At 47.1% G+C, this 17,349-nt stretch overlaps 5 protein-coding genes across 5 annotated transcripts; 3 read left to right on the top strand and 2 right to left on the bottom strand.

Annotated features, from left to right (window-relative positions):
* Positions 1-43: 43 nt before the first annotated feature.
* On the bottom strand, positions 44-8,570 carry F4822DRAFT_416504 (PROCN-domain-containing protein). Its single transcript, XM_051459346.1, has one exon. It carries the CDS (start codon positions 8,306-8,308, stop codon positions 698-700), a length of 7,611 nt encoding a protein of 2,536 aa, XP_051310636.1. The 5' UTR covers positions 8,309-8,570; the 3' UTR covers positions 44-697.
* A 308-nt stretch (positions 8,571-8,878) lies between these two features.
* F4822DRAFT_433400 (ribosomal protein L34Ae) lies at positions 8,879-9,585 on the top strand (the record flags this gene model as incomplete). Its single annotated transcript, XM_051461835.1, has 3 exons — positions 8,879-8,916; positions 9,009-9,132; positions 9,397-9,585. 3 exons carry the CDS (start codon positions 8,879-8,881, stop codon positions 9,583-9,585), a joined length of 351 nt encoding a protein of 116 aa, XP_051310635.1.
* Positions 9,586-10,304: 719 nt separating this feature from the next.
* F4822DRAFT_375222 (uncharacterized protein) lies at positions 10,305-11,258 on the top strand. Its single transcript, XM_051456333.1, has 2 exons — positions 10,305-10,898; positions 10,962-11,258. The coding sequence occupies exons 1-2, from the start codon at positions 10,433-10,435 to the stop codon at positions 11,168-11,170; spliced, it is 675 nt and encodes a 224-aa protein (XP_051310634.1). The 5' UTR covers positions 10,305-10,432; the 3' UTR covers positions 11,171-11,258.
* Positions 11,259-13,499: 2,241 nt separating this feature from the next.
* F4822DRAFT_438523 (uncharacterized protein) lies at positions 13,500-15,698 on the top strand (the record flags this gene model as incomplete). The annotated part of the gene is made up of 3 exons (XM_051462529.1): positions 13,500-14,944; positions 15,005-15,175; positions 15,296-15,698. The coding sequence occupies 3 exons, from the start codon at positions 13,500-13,502 to the stop codon at positions 15,696-15,698; spliced, it is 2,019 nt and encodes a 672-aa protein (XP_051310633.1).
* A 643-nt stretch (positions 15,699-16,341) lies between these two features.
* Positions 16,342-17,152, bottom strand: F4822DRAFT_446035 (uncharacterized protein; the record flags this gene model as incomplete). The annotated part of the gene is made up of 2 exons (XM_051463462.1): positions 16,342-17,022; positions 17,081-17,152. 2 exons carry the CDS (start codon positions 17,150-17,152, stop codon positions 16,342-16,344), a joined length of 753 nt encoding a protein of 250 aa, XP_051310632.1.
* Between the last annotated feature and the right edge of the window lie 197 nt (positions 17,153-17,349).

Below are 17,349 nucleotides of genomic sequence, written 5' to 3'. Positions count from 1 at the left end.
GGGACTCGCTTGAGCTGGGCTGGGCTGGGCTGGGTGGGGGGGCCCAAGCTTCGCTTCCTTTTTAAAAGGAATACATATTACATTACATTAGCCATCGCAATGCGGAAATGCCCATGGTGTGAGATCACTAAAAAGGTCACTGCACGTTTAACTACGCCTTTCGGTTCCGAGTCCATGGTTGCGCGCGGGGGGTTAGGTTAGGTTAGGTAGGCATTATCACACTCTCGTATACATCCCATCTTAATAACTGAGGTAGGTACCGTAGGAAGGAAGCTGATATGTTACAATGAGGAGGTACGTACCCCCGTAACCCATAACCGATAGGTTACGTAGGCGGTAATAACTGTATCTGTCTGTGTAATATGGAAAAAAAAGTAATAAAGAGTACATAGAGACAGGGCCGGGGCCTTTTTCTAGGTTAGAGATGATGAACCTCCCCTGAACTTCGTAATTCAATCCTATTTTCCCCATGAACGCCCGCAGCATAAAAAAATAAATTGTGAATAAAAGCAAGAAAAAGGGCCCCCAAAATTTTCATACACCGCGTCTCGCCGATTTTGGAAATACAATCGCAAACGCGTCATTACCACTTTCCCGTCTTCCATTTCCTAGGTATTTTATTTTTTATGACCCATAGTCGGCGATCACAAGATCGAAATCTCCCTCTAATGATGACGATGCACCCCAGATGGCAATCTTAAGCGAAGTTGTCGCTCCTATCCACACCAGGATCTTCCATTTCCGTGAAGTCGTGGAAGTGTTCAGGTCGGTGTAAGTCATTGTAGAAAGGCAGTGGAGTATCCAGTTTGACGTGCACCGGCTTCTTTTCCAGACCGATAAAATTACTGCCCATGAAATTATAATTCCATTTGCCATCTTCGGGCACGAGGAAGAATCCTCTATATCGTGGACTGAGAAGTAGTTTGCGCTTCAGACCCATACTGGTGGTGAAGCCTGCCGGAGCATCCTTGCTGAGATCCTTGTTTTCGGCGCCCCATCGGTAACCTGCGGGGGTCAAGGACCAGGCCGATAACGAGACTGACCCGGGAGTGAAGGATACGTCAACCGTCACCGTCTTTTCTTTGTCCCACTTCGTATGGCGGTCGAGTAGTTGGGAGTGCATTGTAACATCGACTGCAGACATGTAAGGTGATTCATTCCCGGCCATAGTGTGGATAACACCAAGGGGTTCCATGTCGGCGAGATATTCGTGCTGCGGTAGCAGCTGGGGAGTTTGAGAATATCGGAGGTTGCCTATTTGGGGTACCATGACAATACAACGGATTTCCTTGACTTGATCGTTGTCTGGTGCGGAGACACCATAGAGGTATCCGGCGATCTGCACACGCAAGTCGGCAATGGTGATAAATTTCTTTAAAATGTTATTCGGCATAACATATGTAATATCATCAAGGTCATTGTCAACGGAAGAGACGTATATGTTGTTGGATCGAGTTCGTAGGTTTGATGTAGCAATGGCTCTTGTGCGCCATTCAGTCTTAGATGAAAATTTCTCTTGCTCAAATCTCGACGTTGTAGTCACAATGAGTTCTTCGCCATGGATGTTCTGGGTCTTTGTTGTGACAGCAGTGATTTGTTGTTGTTCTTGCTCTTGCTTCTCGATCTCTGCGGCTTGTTGTCGTTGCATCGAAGGCGCGGAGATTTCCATACCTAAGATAATATCTCGAACTTCACTACTCGTCAAACTAGAGACGTTGACATTGTTCTTCTTTCCGTAGTCGTGCAAGATTAGATCACGCAACTGCGTTTCAACCTTGATCCAATCTTCGTCTGACAACGTGGGCCAAATGTGATGCATCTGGGTGATAACGGTCTTGTCAGGTCGAAGAATGAGTTTCGTCTTGTCAGGATTAACATGAAGAGCACGAAGTATGAGAACTAGACGAGAGAATGCTGTATATGAGGAGATACTCTTGAGCCAATCATCGAAAAGATTGAAAAGAACCATCTGTGGTTCAGTAGCACGGAGAATCATGTCTCCCAATTTCTCAACCTTCATCGCCGCTTGGAAGGGTAATTGAAGTTCTGAGGCTCGGATAGAAATGTTCGGGAAATCTAGCAAATGAACCTCGAGAGGATCCAATAGACCTTTACGGGTGACAATGAGTTCCTTCGGCTGCTCTTCGACGGGGAGAGATCTGATGAGAGCTGCGACTTCTTCGGCTGTCTTCCACTTGGCTAATTGACCGAGACGTTTCTGACCAGCCCAGACACTCGTGTGAATGATCTTCAAGAACAATTGACCGGTTCGGGGATTGAAGATGAAGATTGCACCGTTGATTGGCTTCGTAGTCAAGTTACCTTCAAAGGTCTTGTGAATGGTGACACGATACACATTGGTATCATCAATGAAGAGCTTTGTCTGATTACTGAACAATTCGGAGTAGTTTTGAGAGTTGAGGAACTCCTGGTTGCTCTCGGAAGCATAAAGTTGGAGACCCTTCCTGATACGCTCACGGAGAACGTAAAGGGCAGGGTTAGCCTTCATAATCTTTGCCATAGCTTGCTGCACAAGAACCTTAAGACCTGGGAAGTATTGTCCATAGGCGGAGTACAAATTGTAGGCAAGGTCAATACCAATCATTAAACCAGTCGCCGAAGGATAAATACTCATGCTGTCTTGGGTGTAATCCAAGTATTTCGCACGAGTATAACGCTCAATGTCGTGGGAGTCGTAATCACCATATCGGAGCTGGATATCTAGCCAGAACTTATTGGTGGTTGTGGGCTCGATCGTGTCTTTGGTATCGTGGAGAAGCGACGGTCGGGTGACATTCCACTTGTTGCTAGCGAAGAGTAGAATATCGGCACAGGAGCTGTTCATTTTGTACGATTTTCGAGGGTGGATTGTCTCCTTCTGAACCGTTTCAATTCCTAGAGATTCTAACTCTTGATCGAACACCTGACAGAAGTCCATAACGACGGACTCGTGGATTTTCTGCCACAAATGCGCACGGAAGATCTGGATAAGCGAGATCTTGAGCGTGGGAATCTTACCGTGTAAGAAGATACCTGTGAGATCAAGTTGGACCTGGAAACCGACGTAGACGTTCGCTCGGTTGATGGTTGGGGACCACCAAAGCGTAAATCGACGGTTAGGAATCTGGTTCAAACCGGATCTTTGCGCATTTGTCAACTTCTTGAATTTCATGGACTCTTCAAAACCACTGTTGTGTAACACAAGGTAATCGTGGCGCAGATACAGCTGATCCTTATCAACACGGAAACCGGCCCAAGCAGTCGCCTCTGACTCGAGTACAATATCCTCGACAGTAAAGTTATGGGCTTCAGGGTCAAGGGTAATCGACGCCTTCTCAGAAGCGGGAACTCCAAAGAGTTTATAGGCATTTCTCTCTTTAGCGTTGATAGCTGCAAACTGAGCAGCTGTGGTCTCGACAGTGTCGTAGCGTCCAGCCGCCGAAACTGCACCAGATACTTCGCTCTTCTTTTTGTGGAAGACTAGAATATGGTTTGGCGTCACAACGAGATCTTCCTTGTCGCCTCCAATCTTGATGCGGTAAAGGCGGTCGTTTCCGCTGACTATGTTAAATGCGCGTCTGGGTCCTCCATCAGGGCCGAGAAGGATATCGCCCTCCTTCACGTCTTCGACTGCGACCTGGGTGTGATCATATCGTAGTAGCATTGTTCCATTGGCAAGACAAGCCTTCTCCCAGAAGAGACCTTCCCAAGATGGGAAACCCGTTGCTTTGAATAAGGTGTGCTCAAGAATCGTTTCGACACCACCCAGTGCTTGAATGACATCGGAACGGTATGCGTTCAAATTCCAAAGCTTTCCATCGTGACGTTGACTTGTCCACCAGAACGGGTTGCTCTTCATAAGCTGATAAATCTTGAATTCGCTTCTCGTTCGGAAACCCTTGTCGAAACTTAAGGTGCTTCGATCCTTTTGGAACAACGTGTTGATACGAGGCAGACCACGATCCCAACTGTCTTCCAAGTCTTCTAGGGTTAGACGTCTGTTTTGTTGATTGGCTTCCAATCGCTTTTGAGAGTATTCAGTCCAGACTCTTTGCGAGTCAATGAATTCAGCTTCCCAGGGAATGATGTATCGGAAAATGTTGGGGATGAGCGTTTCCTCATCATGCGTCATACCGGCTCTGTAGTGGCTGACTCCGACGTCCGTTTGCTTCGAATATCGCTTGTCACTGGCGGGAATGAGAATATGCGAACCAGAAATCATTCCAAGGCCACCTAATTCCTTTGGCGTGTAGAAAACAGCGGGAGGGAAACGCGACGGCATCTTCGAGTTCAACCCAATCTTTACTCGGGTTTGAATCTTCGTCTCACACTTCACTATAGTATCCAATAAATTGACCGTGGACACAGCGGCTTCACGGTAATATGTGAAAAGTGCAATAAGGGCCGTGTTCCATTTGTTGGCGATCTTAGTGAAAGTCGTCGATCCTGAAGACATGAGAATTTGACGAATCCTGTTGTTAAACTTCTGGATATCTTCTTCCGTGACTTGCAGGAAGGCGTGCGCTGTCCTCTCCTTGGTGGTATTGTCTACAAGAGACCATACACTATCCTTGATGGGGAACTCATCGTTTTGGTTTCTTATCTTGGGAAGGATGCGGACTTCAAATCCGCACATAGAGAAGAGTAGGTTCGGATTATCGCGACTATATACGCTTGCGAAAGTGTCATCCCATTCGATCGTGGTAACAGATCGAGGGAGACGATTCTTCAAGTCCCAGAAGACAGCTCGTCCAAGGTTCACATCGTGTCTCATCAATCGCATACGGGAATCTCTGGGCCAACATTTTTTGCTCTTGTAGCCAATGACATTTTCGAAGTTCGGATCGGGTTGTTCTGTTAGGAATCGTTGGATGAGATCCCGTGACTCTTCGGCGGAGAATCGTAGGAATACCCATATTTTGTCGATATATCTTGTGTATAGTCGGATGGGGTGCTTAGTCTCTGTTTCGCGATCGCGGAATTGAAGGAAGTCGTTCGGAGCTGAAGGTGGACCGGCAATTTCGCTAGCACGATTCAACCCGAGGAGCAGAAGGTCAAGAACAAGACCATAGTACTGGAAGACAAAGCCTGAGAATTGGAGACCACGAATCATACCGTAGCTGTTGACGTGGTTCATATCCTTGTAAGTTAATTGAACGTTGTTCTTCGAGCTGATGTAATCTGCCAGATTGTGGTCCATGATTAATCTCAAAAGTCTGTTCAATAAGGTGAGATCGATCTTCTCGTAGACCTTAGAAAGCTCTGTCTCGATCATAACGTTGCATTCTCCATCCGCACTCTCCCAAACCTTCTCCAGGTTGTTAATACCCTGAGCCCATTTGTAAACTAGTAGAGGCGGGACTTCAGAGTCTGAAGGCTTGATCCAGGCGGGGAAGAGATGTCGCTGGTCGGCTTGGTACCAGAGATATTGATCAAGATAGGCATCGCTGATCTTCTCGATGGGCTCAATATCGTACACAGGGTTGATAGTACTGTAATTGTCGTTCATGTCAATCTGCACTTCCTTGAAGGCCCGTTGAGTAAGGAGGAATCGCTTGATTCTTTCCAAAGTAGTACCAGGGCTGTCATAAGCTTGCTCGATCAGAGCCAATTCTTCTCGCTGACTTTGATTGAGACGACCCTTTACGGAGTATGCTTCTCGCAATCTTTCAAGAGCAAGAATTAAGATCTTTGTGTCATGTTTGTACGACACACTTGGGAAGGGAATGGGGGTGAATTTTCGGGATTCGAGCCAGTGAACAGTCGTAGTATAAATCGCCACAGCCTCTTCGGACGATACATAAGGACCATCCTTCATGTAATTGTGTTGTCGTTCTTGCTCAGCCTTGAGCCAGAGACGTGTCAAACGACCCACATTCTTCTTTGCGACCGTCTTGTCGACGGTTGCACCTCTCCGAATTCGCTCACGGTTGTAATGAGCAACGGAAATCCACCAATCTGCCTTTGACTTGACATATCGGAGAATGATGTTCTCAATAGGAGCGGGCAGACCGGGTACTTTCCACGGAATGTTACTCTTCCAACATCTCCAGGCTTCCGATAGATGTTGAAGAACAGTGTTGACCTTGTTTTGCTTGATACCTTCGGGCATCATATCCATAAGATCGGCCATGACGGAAGCTCGAAGTTCAAGATCAAAATGCGACTCAACACGTTGCTTGGTCACGGTCTTTGCCACACCCTTGCTGTGACGTCCTTCGAATTGACGGGAAAGCAAGTTGCCTAGCCATCGTTCAAGAAGAGGAATGATACCTCGCATGAAGAAAAGCCATACTCGCCAAGCAGGTGCCCAGAAACCACAACCAGGACCTTTACCGACAGGTCCGCTGTTGAATCGGTAATAAATAAGATGCTTAAGATCCTTGCATGATCGGATCTGATGCATTAGCTTATATTTGTATCGGTACATACCGGTAAGCTGGCCAACATGGTTGAATGCGTAAAGGATGCCATCCGCCAACTGAAAAGCGTCAATGTTACCTAGACGATATTGCACCTGCGCATCGACGATAAGTTTCGTCAAACGTAAGATCTCACGCATTAGATGGAATGCATTTCCGAAACGAGATTTCTTTCGTTCCTTCGTCGTTAGGGTTTTTACCGGCTTCAGGTTGAAATTGTAGTCCAAATGAAGATATGTGAGGTTCTTCCGGTGGATTAGAAGGTTCAACATGTTAAAGCCTTGCCGACAAACTTGAAGACCAGCTTCAACCCAGTCGATAGTCGTCTGTTGGAAGAATTTAGTCTGCTTCAAGCTCCTTAGTAGACTTTGACGGTTGAGAGCCTTTGGTTTCTTCTTGTGGAGTTCATTAAGAACGAATGTCTTGAGGAGTTTCTGGTATGATACTCGAACCTTGACTGGTTGTTTTGGAGGGCAATGCTCAAGATACCATTGCTTCACAAGAGGGACATCCTGTGCGCGAACCATCCGACCAGATCTACGGTCAAATGGGAAGGGCGCCCACCAGAGCGCAATAGCAGACGAGGTATCATCGGTATAGAGCTCCTCATCGGATAAGAAGGGCTCAACGCCTGCTGGTAATTCAAAGGCTTCATCTTCAGGCTCTTCGATATTTCCAGCACCAAAAATCTCATCCTCATGGCTTATGGTAATATTCTTGGGCGCAACCGAGCGAGAGGAAATGGGGTTGATCATAGGGTCGAAATGAAACGCAGGCAGGTTAGGATCGTCGGATTTTGTGAAGACAATTTGAGGGTGAGAGTACCAGTTAAACTGTACACTTCGAGGTAGCGAGTTGTATAGGTAGGGGTAAGCGACTCGATATTCGGTTCGGATCGGGAAACGGAAGATAATCCTGTCGATGGCATTGAACTCTCCGAAGTCTTCATCGTTCGGGTCGATGTCCTTGTATAGAGGTTCAAATCTGGGACCACCAGGAAGTGCGACGTTGAGCGCCTTCGCGGTAAGGAAACTCTTGAGGTCGAAGAGGTAAAAGTAGTTCTGATCAACTGTTTCGCTTAGCAACGGACGACTAAGCCGATGAAGCGCAGCCATTTGTGGTAATGTGAGATTCCACTGTTTGTAACTGGGTCCGTTGACATGCTCTGTGTCAACTAATGGCCGATGGTCATAGAACCACTCGTATACAGCACCATCTTCCTCCTCGTCAAGCTCCATCTGGATGGGCTCGAGCGGTTCTACATCCTCGATGTTCTCGGACCAAGACAATGGGGGTTCTTCGTCGTCAAATGGAGGAAATCTCATTCTCTTGAACAATCTTCGGTCGCTCTTCTCCTTCCTCATAGTCAACCACATCGTCGCCCACTGCGCGTGGAAAACGGGCGGTATAACTCGAGGAATTTCATTCACAAGCGTTAAGCATCCATTGACATGATACAAGACTTTAACTTCTCTTGCTGACTCCCACGGCATTGGCATATTCTCTAGTAGCTTCATGACAGCGTGAGGCATAAACTTCAATGCGCCAAGATAGCTTCGCTTGTCGCTTGTGTATTTTTTCTGGGAGACATCACCGATATCCTTGACGATCTTGCGCAAATGCTCAGGAGGCATATCAGCCTTCTGAGTTTCCACAAAACCACCCTTGCGCTTCTCGCCGAATCGATTTCGCTGGTTCCGAAGCCATTCCTTCTTCTTGGCCGCAAACTTCGCGATGTGAGTGTCGGTTGGGGGTCGGTATCCAGGGGGGGGAGGAGCTGGAGCTCCTGGGGGCGGTGGAAGGTAATCGGAGGGAGGACCTGGGGGAGGTGGTGGTGGCGGTGGTCCCCATCCCGGAGGAGGTGGAGGAGGTGGAAAGGACGACATCTTGAAGCCGACAGAGACCAGAGGTTCGTGACTTATTGATGTTGTCGCTATCGCGGCGCGATCTGTCGCGCGAGGATGCTACGAACGCCTAATACAGCTTCGATATAGGCGAAAGTGTCCCGCGATTCTTATTTCATTAGATATAGGGTTTCCTCAAAATCAGACGCGACGTCCCCCAGATGGACCGACGCGAAAAAGATGGTTAATGAGGTTTAAGTTTGATGATTAGATGAAAGTTGAACGGTTCAACCGTGATCTGGGGGCAATTTTTCGTACGAGCTTAGTTCCAAAGAGTCCCCACTTAGACTTGGCGTAGGTAGGTACGTACCAGGGGTGACGCTCAAGACGTGGTCACGTGTACTGTTATATGTGGCTTCGGAGGCTAGTTAAGACGTGGCTAGAAACGAAAGCCCCACCCACATATTTTCATTGGTGCAAACCCAATAAGCGGGCTCAGGTCCATCCCACACAGATTTTGACTCTTTCTCGTAAAAACACCAAAATTCATCCCTCACCAAAAAAGTTGCACAGGAACAAGTTAATCCCATTCCACCCGCAACAACAGTCAAAATGGCCAACAACCGAGTTACCTACCGTCGCCGCAACCCGTACGTTTCCTCTCATCGATGACAATAATTTATCGAATTCGAATTATTCGTATCAATAGAATCGCGCGAAGCTAACATTCTTTTTTTCGCAGCTACAACACCACTTCCAACAAGACCCGCGTCATCAAGACGCCCGGTGGTGAACTACGAGCCCTTCACATCAAGAAGCGAGGAACTGCCCCGAAATGTGGTGACTGCGGAATCAAGCTCCCTGGCGTAAGTTAATTATTTATTTCGGATTGTATCCAAGATACGAGATAGGAAGGCGAAAAGTTCGAGTCGACACCAATTTCCACCCATTCGATCGCTACATTTGAATTTTTACGGGGGAAATATTCTAGGCGTGAACAATCCGCGATCGCATCTATAAACATATTTTACCTAGAAGATTCATTTGTGCTGCGTACAATGAGGGATTCTACAAGCGGATGATGGTTTATCTAATTACGAGCCTGTGCTAATATTTCCCTCTTACAATAGGTTCCTGCCCTCCGACCCCGCGAATATGCTCAGATCTCCCACCCCAAGAAGACCGTCCAACGAGCGTACGGTGGTTCAAGATGCGGCAACTGCGTACGGGACAGAATCGTGCGAGCTTTCTTAATCGAGGAGCAGAAGATCGTCAAGAAGGTTCTGAAGGAGCAGAACGAGGGTTCTAAGAAGAAATAAATCCGTTGAACGACTCTGGGATGGAATGGTTCGGCCGTCATTGATTTGGGTGTTCAGAGGGACCAGGGCTGCATTGCAACGTCATGCGAACGGCTACTGAAAAGCTGTTTCTGTTTCTAGGGCTTCTTCTCATGGTCTAGATGATCGGAATGGTATTAACGACATTAGGACTGCAAAAATGTGTTCATTATTTTCTTATTCCTCGCAGTGATGCTCGACTTATTGAACGTGACCACCGCTATACTGCCCGGACATGTGCTCTGTTCTAACCTACAATTCCCATACCTATCCTAAGGGCCAACGCTTCCGCCGGATCGGCCACGTCGACCAACAAATATACGATATCTCGTGGCTTTAAACATAGGCCACTACAACTGGTTCGTTCAGCAAAAGTCACAACTTACATAGTGATTCGTATGATCTATACCCAATTTTCAAATTACATATACTCCGAGAATAAGATGATAAAATACATGTACCAAAGAGCAAATTTATAATATTGAAAGCCCGTAGTAAACCACGTAGAATATTGCCATTCAAAGACAAGGCCGACGTATTAATCTTCTGTACACGAAAGTATCCGAGGCCCATGATTTGTTTGTGCCATATTCTGTGCGCATTGGGCGACAAGGGTATGGCGTACGGTACGAACAGACGGCACTAGCAATATTTACACACTGTATGTATTTCCCCAAAAATGATGACGTTAAACGCATCTTTTCTTTGCGCAAGCTCCAGCTCCATCCACCCCCCCCCCCCCAAAAAATACGTATAGGGACCGACCAGCCCGACCGATAAGACACAATGGGACTCACGATTAAAAGTTAATATATAATTATACACGGCCATGGCTTCTCCTATACGAATTTGTCGACCTTTAAGTCGATTCGCTACGATTCTACGACAACGTGGGCCTCAAAATTGCCGGACATTATCTACTGCAGCAAAGACATTTCCAAAGTACACAACAGCGAAATACACAAGGACAACACCATGCACAACATCCTCTTTCCACACGACCGCACCGCGCCGCGCAGGTGACGAACCGCCGCCTACCGATTTTAGCGCTTTAGATGTATTCGGGAACATGCCGATACCCTCGACCGCTATCGAGGTATGCATGCCGGACGGCTTCCAGTTCAACAGCGGAATTAAGATCCTCGACGGTTCCGGGGTACTTCTAGTCGGCGGCGAAGCATTCAAGTGGCAGCCTTGGTTACCCCGTGGCGAGAAACGACTACTGAATAAGAAGGGACAATGGGAGGTTCCCAACGATACATTTGGCCTGCTTGGGCTGCTATGGCCTCGACCCGGTAAGGAGTGATCTGGGCATAATACATCTGTATAATTCCGTGTACTGACAATACAAAATGTAGATCTTCTGATATTAGGTCTCGGTCCGGAGATGCGCCCTTTGAGCCCGGAGTTGAGGAAACATATTAGCAGTTTAGGGATGAGGGTAGAGATCTTAGATACGCGAAATGCGGCTGCACAATTCAATCTACTTGCTACGGAGAGGGGAGTTAATGATGTTGCGGCAGCCTTGATACCGATTGGTTGGAAAGAAGGTATCGGCGCAACTTGATGGGCGTGTAGTCGCCCATAATATTCTACACCACTACTAGCCGCTAAGACCAAAGACGCTGCATACGATCTAAGGTTAGCGGGAGCCAAAAAGCGGACGCCATGATTATAACGAACTCATCGATATTATGATGATGTATCGCCAACAACGACCATTACCCCCTCGGCTCCCATGGTATGGCATTGATCATGACTCAACGAAGCTTGTACATAAAGAAGTCCACTGGGAGCGCGGCGAAGGATATTGGATACACTGTAATACTACGTTACCCTTATCTCGACTCTTTGTATTACACACCTCGTGGGGGCATACAGTATTCCTATCGGAACTTTCCGGGAATTGGAAGAAGAAAAAAAGAACTCCGAATTACTCGCTTAGGTACATTGGTACGTGCTTCATCGCGCAAGTAGCCTCGTAGTGCCTCGAATAGTCGGGCCCAGAAACGAATCATAGGCCTCTAGAAGGAGTCAAGACACGCTCATAACATCATTTTAGAGACTTATAGCCAACGTTCATATTTCAGAACTAGCTGGCTCTAACCCACCGGGCCAATCACCCGTTACCGTTCATCTCTCTCTCCTTTTCGGGCTCTGACAACTGATAGTCTACTTATCCTTATAAATTCAAGTATGAGGGTGAAAATGGCGACCCCTGGTTATGGTACATAGGTAAGTACTTGAATGTTCGACTCGATTCCTATCAGCCCTATTTAGCGATGCCGTTGCTCTTCATAGAGTGGCACTAATAGCCAACTGGTTCTACTCCCACAACCGTAGTTTAATTTCAGACTCGAGGTTCAAGTATAAGTGCTTCCTTTCTTTTTGGGGGCGTTTAGTGGCGTCTGCTTCTTGTTCATAAAATGCCGCTTAGACGCGGCAATAGGGATTCAAGCTAGATCGTCGACATAGTGCCCCCATTTATGCCCGAGGGAGTCGGTTTCCGCGTGGCGTCCTATTGCTTCTTTTTAAGGCTCGTCCCGAGACAAAAAATAATTAAGGAGTACTTTGTCCTGAGTCAACTACTACCCGACTATAAACTTGAAAGAGGAATGGGTCTTGATTGGCTTACTCTTGTGTCATGATTCAATCAATTGCTTAGATTCCTGCATTTCATCTATTCTATTCTCACTTTCGCATAAAAGTCGAAGTACCTTTGAGATAATGTATCACTATCAATTAGACTCTGCTGTATTGAAATAAAATATTGACTTTCGAGTTTAGTTTTACCTCTAATTTGATTAATTGTATATCAAAATTGAACTTTCCTTTTTCATTTAACTCCTGTTAAACTTAACCGTAAAACTTCAAAGAAGTGCCGTAGATGTACTCAAGTATTGGGTACATAGGTACTGGATGGGTAAAGGTTAATTCAGCCTTGCAGCTTGTGGCTGAGTTATTTATTTCTTATTGGCCAATGGCCTCAGTCCAATGGCAGCCTTCCCGAGCGACACGTTGAGGCGCTATGACGATTCAGTGGCTGAAGGCTGAAGGGATGCTATGACATCTTTTTTCTCTCATATGAAGAAGAGCTTGGCCTGGCCATAGCTTTTTGGGTGGGAATATTGAGGGATTGGGTCACTCTTATTGAACGATTGAACCATTAGAATTACTTACCTTACATGCATGCTGTACAACACAGCGCAACCACACAATTACCACACGGATGATATCTTTATTATTAGTCTTGCCAGCATCTGACAAACTGATCAACTTTTTTATCCCTCTTGTTTGATATCGAACCATCGTATATAGTTCCTAGACGTCGCGTCCGTATTTTATTTATCATTTCCTTCTTTATCTTTTGCGATTGAGGCCCAACCAAGTTGTATTTAGGAACCCAGTTGCGATCGCGAATAAATTTTTAAAAGAGTCATCACATACGATATCAACTTATCAACTAATAAATCGGATCATCACTTTTTAAAAAAGCAATATCTACCCGCCACCTATCTCTACTGCTCCTTTAACAACTCACCTATCTCTACACTTATCTCGTCGTAATCTATCGTACCTACTTCATCTCGAGTTTGGATCTTCATTTTATTGTCGCTTCGGTTGCGACCAGCATTTTTTAAAAGAAGTGGTAAGTGCATTTCATCCAGGTTCTTCTTATCTATCACATACATATACATACAATGTACATAAGACATACGCACATACAATCCGTATCTCCATATTCCTCATGCAGAACGGCGCACGACGGTGGATCAATTCATTGGAACTTCGGTCTAGGACCACTCAACCACCACTTTAGATACTCATCCATTGATACCACCAATCCTATCGATTCCATGCATTTCCCCCCTTTTCCATAGGGCCGATTATTTACAATGTCTTCTTCCTCTACAGCTACCTCTTTATTCAAGGCCAGACATATTGTCATCGGCCTCACATTCGCCCTGGGGAGTGGTGCATGGTATATGCATCATCGCCGAATGGCCAAGACCCGAGCGAACGGGCCCGATTCGAAAGATGCGGACGCCACAGATCCCCCGCTCCTCCGGAAGCACTCCGAGGTAGTGTCTTACACTGCTAGCCGGAGCGGCATCACATACCCTGGCATCCGCGTCTTCTATCGTCGCCACCCGAAAGCAGATGAATTACCCCGTGACCCGGCGCCGTTGCCGTTGTTGGTATTCATTCATGGCCTCGGGGGGTCCATCGCTCAATTTCATCCTCTTCTTACCAGTCTCGTTAATTCGGCCTCTTGTCTGGCGATTGATTTACCTGGATGCGGTTTATCGCAATTTGCGCCGTCAACGTGGGATGCATACACCACGGATGCTCTGACAGACTTACTCGAAACCGTTATCGAGGGCTACCGGGAGAAGGACCAAGGGCTTGTTTTGGTTGCTCATAGTATGGGAACTGCGATTGCAGCTCGTATTGCGAATAAGCAATCAGCCTACTACTTACGGCCTCCTTCACACGTAATGGGTTTGGTTGCGATTTGCCCGGTCGCTGGACCGCCACCCCCAGGGCTTGTGCGTAACTTTCGCATGCTCCTCTCACTTCCAGATTTCATTTTCAACCTTTGGCGAGCTTGGGATAGGTGGGGTGGTCCCGAAAGCGCTAGCGTAAAGAGATTTGTTGGTCCAGGCGCAGACCTCGAAGCCCGACAGCTTCAAGATAGATATAACAACCAAAGCAAGACACCCGTCTTCCGTCGGATGGCATGGGGATCTTTACCGACGCACTATGTTGATGGGAAACCCGCCGATGGTATGTTTGGTGAGCCTACTTGGGCAGGCCTCGATATTCCCGTTTATCTTATCGGCGGCGAGTTTGATACGGTCACACCGCCAAAGGAAATCGAAAAGATTCGAAGTATTCTCGACTCGGCGGTAAAACTCGCCAGATCATCCGGAGGGACCACCTCCGAAGTTGCCGATTCAGCGGCATCGCGGACTCCCTCCGAGGGTAAATTCAATGCTACAGAGGGGAGTACGATTGTCGATTCGGCCGCGCCGGTGAATACTACTGTGGAACCACGGGCGCATATACCACAATCGATCGACGCTATCACAGATGAGGATTTCACGCGAAAGCAACAGCCGGTAGCACATGTCGAAGATCATTATGAGGATCCAACCACGCCACGAGATCAAGAGTCCGTTAGCAGTATTCCTTCTCAACCACGACATCCCGCGAAACTTGTCAAGACTGCGTTATTACCAGCCGGGCATGCTATGCTCTATATGCCAACTACAGTTCGTACTTTAGCTGGATTAATAGGCGACTTCATGAATGACCACGTTACTGGTCGGTTTTCCCTGTAAGTATTTCGCTTATAAATGCGATTGAAATATTGAAACGTGCTAATTCACCTCAATAGCGGTTGGCAATTGCAACACCTCTCACGCGACGGCAAATGGGACGTCAAAAACCTCGCGAAATGGAAAGGCGTCCAACCTGTCTCCAAGCCAATCGGTGGTGTATTCCGCGCGATGAAAACGCTTCGCGAGATTGACGAGGAACACTCACCTAAAGTATTCACGGCAAACTGGTAAGCCCATTTCATCCCATCTCATCCATTAAATCCCCACATCCTCAATTATGAATGATCGAGCCCTCGAAACAAGATACAAGAATTCCGATATGAGCCATAACTAACCGCAAAAATAAGGGGCCACATAATTAAAGACATTATCGACATAAGCCACGACGACCCAGTGTACGACCCGAAAAGCTTCGGAGCTGGCATTAAATACCATAAATTCCCCACGGTATCCAAAATCCCACCCACAGACGCTGAAGTCGCAAATTTCATCCGACTCGTCGATCGCATTCGCGCAGACCAGCGTGAGCGCGCTGAGGCCGCGGGTTGGACCGACGGGTACGCGGTTGGCGTCCATTGCCATTATGGCTTCAACCGTACTGGGTATTTCGTCGTGTGTTACCTTGTGGAACGCTGCGGGTATGGTGTTCAGCAGGCGATTGATGAGTTTGCGAATTCGAGACCTAACGGTATTCGCCATTCGCACTTTTTGGATCGTCTGTTTGTGAGGTACTCGCGATTACATGAGTGAATTACCTACCTGCCTACGGTTCGTCCCACTGGTTTCCTTCAATCGACTCCAAGGGCTTGTTTGGAATACATATGGGTTTCAAGCTTACCTTTTTTATCGCTCTTCTTATGTACGACTATTATTGATTATCAAGCGTTTGTATTTATTGGGCAGTAGAGGCGTTTGTTCATTCGCTCAATAGAGGTTTTATCGTTTGGGTCTGGTCTTATGCTATGGTTTATGATGGTTTCTTTGATTATTGGTGATGAGCGAGGAGTTTTTCCGTAACAATACTGTGCTTATTGAACTTAGATATTAAATAAATCCATAACGGGTTTCCTTAATTAAATCTATTCGTGAATGCACAAGTTTATATCAATCGTATTAATTTACTTGACCTAGACGCCTATCTAAAGTGATGTAGACCAAGTCGGCCAGGGTATCGTCAAGACCAAATCTTTTCGCAAGACGGGTATCGCGATGTAATCCGAGAAGCATCCCCTCTAGGCCTTTTTCCTATACCCTTCCAACGCCTAAAAAACTAACGCCCGCCGTGAAGAAATAGATAGAAAGCATTATTCGGGCGTCTGGATTTTCCTTCATCCTGCGAAGCGGATACCAACCACATCTATTCCACCTTTCCAGCAGGTTCTATAACCACCCATTACTTCTGACCCTCCACATTCACCATCCGTTCAGCCTTTCGGGAGTATTCCGCCATCGTTTTCTTAACTTCCTCTAAATTGCGAAGAATGTCGATGTACTGGCGAGTGACCTCTTCGAAAGCATAATCAGGGTACGACCCACCATCACTTCGTCGCATACCGTAAGGACCAAGCATCTCTTCGAAATTGATCTGTGGGGCGTTCTCGGCATCGATACGCGTGAGGATATCTTCCAGCTCGGGCTCGGGGTTTTCTTCTCGGGACGGACCCCCGTGCTCGTGGACAACGACTTGTTTGCGCACTCGCTGTTGGTCAGGATGCGTGGGTTTCTCGCCTGGCCAGGTCGAAGTTACGCCAGGTACGCGGATAAGAGTAGTGGGAAGTTGATCGGATTTCGTCTTGATGGAACGTGTTTGGTTGAAGGGAATGCGACTGCTACCCGCTTGAATGGAGGACGGCACGGTTTTGCCTGAGGTTGATACTTCTTGGCTGCCTCCTGCGACAGCGGTGGTTGCCGGAGCGGTTACGGATCCCCCAACGTTACGTGTATTCTGGGCAGTACTGGCATTCTGCTGGGTCTCGTTGCTGGGAAGTGCCTGGATAGGTGGTCCATACAGAGCTGGATTAGGCTGCTCCCAGGCGATCCACGAGGTAGATCGGCGATGGCAAATCTGGGGAGCCTGCGAAACGGTTAGTGATGCTGCGAACAAGGAAAATTACGAATGGAGGAAAACTAACTGAAGTTGTGTTCGCGATCCGTGAGCCGAGTTGGCGGCCCGCACGGGTGAGCCTAGAGCTGATGGCGCTCATTATTTTGGACTTTTCAGTGTTTATTGATGAATATCAAATGCTGATGGAGACTGATTGAAAGGTGTTGTTTCCAACTAATCGTGGGAGGAAATGATATGAACTGGAGATGAATTTACTTCGGTCGAGTTGCGAGGTGCGCGTGGAAGGTACTAGATGAAATATGTTTGCTTGGGAGGAAGAAGGTAGGAACTCGAACA

This window comes from Hypoxylon trugodes (genome assembly GCF_022578975.1).
Source record: "Hypoxylon trugodes strain CBS 135444 unplaced genomic scaffold F4822scaffold_9, whole genome shotgun sequence".
Taxonomy (NCBI): Eukaryota; Fungi; Ascomycota; class Sordariomycetes; order Xylariales; family Hypoxylaceae; genus Hypoxylon; species Hypoxylon trugodes.
The sequence above is the reverse complement of the archived record's forward strand: the minus strand, read 5'-3'. Positions and strand labels throughout refer to the sequence as shown.